Source organism: Sinocyclocheilus anshuiensis, unplaced genomic scaffold (assembly GCF_001515605.1).
Source record: "Sinocyclocheilus anshuiensis isolate Anshui unplaced genomic scaffold, SAMN03320099.WGS_v1.1 scaffold514, whole genome shotgun sequence".
NCBI lineage: Eukaryota > Metazoa > Chordata > Actinopteri > Cypriniformes > Cyprinidae > Sinocyclocheilus > Sinocyclocheilus anshuiensis.
The window spans coordinates 340503-343453 of record NW_015542348.1 but is presented as its reverse complement, the minus strand read 5'-3'; the positions used below and the strand labels follow the sequence as shown (position 1 = coordinate 343453).

General features: G+C 38.3%; 1 protein-coding gene across 1 annotated transcript in view; it reads right to left on the bottom strand.

The window, feature by feature from the left end:
* Window positions 1-1001: 1001 nt before the first annotated feature.
* LOC107691480 (bolA-like protein 2) overlaps window positions 1002-2951 on the bottom strand; it is a 4054-nt gene continuing 2104 nt past the window's right edge. Inside the window, exon 3 of the mRNA XM_016490083.1 lies at window positions 1002-1378. Within this exon, the coding sequence (XP_016345569.1) occupies window positions 1279-1378 (100 nt within the window). The 3' untranslated portion in view covers window positions 1002-1278. The remainder of the gene's footprint in view (window positions 1379-2951) is intronic.

Sequence of the window (2951 nt, the reverse complement as noted above, 5' to 3'; positions counted from 1 at the left end):
GGTGTGAAGTGCTGATATTGATATTTACATTTTGTGACCTCCATCCTGTTAAAAGCAATGGCTCATTCATATAATCTGCAAGTGACAACAGGTTTTAGTGAGATTTCTATGATTCCACATCTATTATCTGCTTGTGTATAAAATATATTGTTTTTAAGCACAGACCTGCACATGCTTATTAACATTGCAGTCACATTTGATTTACTTTTATTGTCATGCATTGAAATTGCTTTTCAGTGCACTTAGTGACAGAACAGCATGTTAATTCATTTAGTCTTACAATAAATATTGATTTTCCTGTAATATTACTGTCACACAGATGTAAGTGCACTGAATGCCTGCTGGAGCTTGGTGTCCAAATGTCTTTCTTTGCTGTGGTACAAAAAGAGCAGATGTTTTGAAAAATAATCATTCTGTTCTTTTTAAAGTTGGATAAGGACTAAAAATGTTATGTCTTTGTGGGAGGAACATACCGAAATTTCAGTTGTAAGTTGATAATCATGCTTGAAAAGTATATCTTTAACAGTTCAAATAATCTAGTGTAAATTTGTCTCATTGGTTCACTGTGGTGGTATTATTTGAGGACATCACTGTTACATGGACTCTGGGGTTAAACACTAACATTCAGCAACAATAACATCTCCAAAGTATGATGTTTTTTTGTTGTCTTTTTAAACTGCCTTTTGTGAAACTAATTTTATTAATGCTGGAATATTCTGACAGGATGAAATTTGTGCATCTCAACAATTGGTAACATGTAAACATTTGTTACATGGCTAATTCCAGTTGAACTGAGATAAAAAAAAATACTTGAACATTTTCATGGGTTTTTGAAAAAAAAAAGGGAAATTAAAAGTATTGAATGCTTTATTAACGGCCATATTTTTTATTAAAACATTTTGTCTGACCCATCCTTCAAACTTTTGGCAGCTTTTACTCCAAAAAGACATAAATGAAAATAAGTCAAGCACAATAACAAACTGACTACAAACTACAAGTTCTGTCCATTAATGTTCTTTATTGTCAGCATACTACAATTTCAAAGGGCACATAATGTATTTAAATCATTTGCACAAGATGTTATGCATTAGTGACAGTTAAACCTGAAGCGTAATTACCCCATAAAACCAACTCAACTGCTTTCCATTACATTTGTATTATTATTCTTTGGGAGGAAAGATGGAAATATCAACAAATAAAAAAAAAAGTCACTGCTGTTTTATTTGATGGCTGCATAAATGAGTTTTGTGCATGTCTGTGTGTGTGTGTCTGCATGTGTCATTGTGCTTTCTTTTTCTCCCACTGCTCTGGTGTCAATGTTTTCTGCTCAAATGCATGGATCTCTTTCAGTTCCTCGGCAAGGCAATTATTCACCATCCTAAATAACAAACATGAACACAGATATTTATAAAAACATTACATGAGGACAGTAAGTCTATTGTTCCCAGCATGCCTGTTCCTCACAGCTTACCTCTTTAGCTTCTCTCTAAAGACAATACTCTTCCACATGACTTGACACCAAATAAAAAAAAAAACACAGACCATTCTGCTAAGTCTGCACATCTGCGTCAATGTCTGAGGCACTCTAAGCCAGCTGGGACTCTTTATCAGCTGCAGATGACCTTTTTCACAGCACTCTCCACTGCACTGATTCCATCAAACAACATTTTTCCTACCATCTTCAGGTGTTCCAAATTTGACTGAGATGAGACAGCATCCCATTTTTTTTTTTCTTAAATGGCAATATCCAATACTGATATGAAATGCAACCTGATTGCCACATGACAGTAAAAAGCACTGAGCGTTTAACATAACAAGGGCCACAATTATTTATGCAAATATTATCAACAAATGTCCACATAAACAAACTGATCTTACATATACAACTACACTGAACAAAATTATAAATGCAACACTATTGTTTTTGCCCCCATTTTTCATGAGCTGAACTCAAAGATCTAAGACTTTTTCTATGTATACAAAAGGCCTACTTCTCTCAAATATTGTTCACAAATCTGTCTAAATATGTGTTAGTGAGCACTTCTCCTTTGCCGAGATAATCCATCCACCTCACAGGTGTGGCATATCAAGATGCTGATTAGACAGCATGATTATTGCACAGGTGTGCCTTAGGCTGGCCACAATAAAAGGCCACTCTAAAATGTGCAGTTTTACTGTATTGGGGGGTCCGAAAACCAGTCAGTATCTGGTGTTTCCACCATTTGCCTCACGCAGTGCAACACATCTCCTTCGCATAGAGTTGATCAGGTTGTTGATTGTGGCCTGTGGAATGTTGGTCCACTCCTCTTCAATGGCTGTGCGAAGTTGCTGGATATTGGCAGGAACTGGAACACGCTGTCGTATACGCCGATCCAGAGCATCCCAAACATGCTCAATGGGTGACATGTCCGGTGAGTATGCTGGCCATGCAAGAACTGGGATGTTTTCAGCTTCCAGGAATTGTGTACAGATCCTTGCAACATGGGGCCGTGCATTATCATGCTGCAACATGAGGTGATGGTCGTGGATGAATGGCACAACAATGGGCCTCAGGATCTCGTCACGGTATCTCTGTGCATTCAAAATGCCATCAATAAAATGCACCCATGTTCGTTGTCCATAACATATGCCTGCCCATACCATAACCCCACCGCCACCATGGGCCACTCGATCCACAACGTTGACATCAGCAAACCGCTCACCCACACGACGGACTGCCATCTGCCCTACAAGCACGCACAAATCAGGCAACCAACTTGACTTAATTTACACACGCAATTGTATTGCAGACAACATTTCGGTAAAACCCCTACACATCTCTGACCATTTTTTCATTACATTTCAACTACATTTTGTTACCTGTGCACCACCAACCCCTATACCGGTTACTTTTAGATGAAACCTGCACTCCCTTTCACCCTCCCATCTTTCCTCTGTAGTATCCTCCGCTC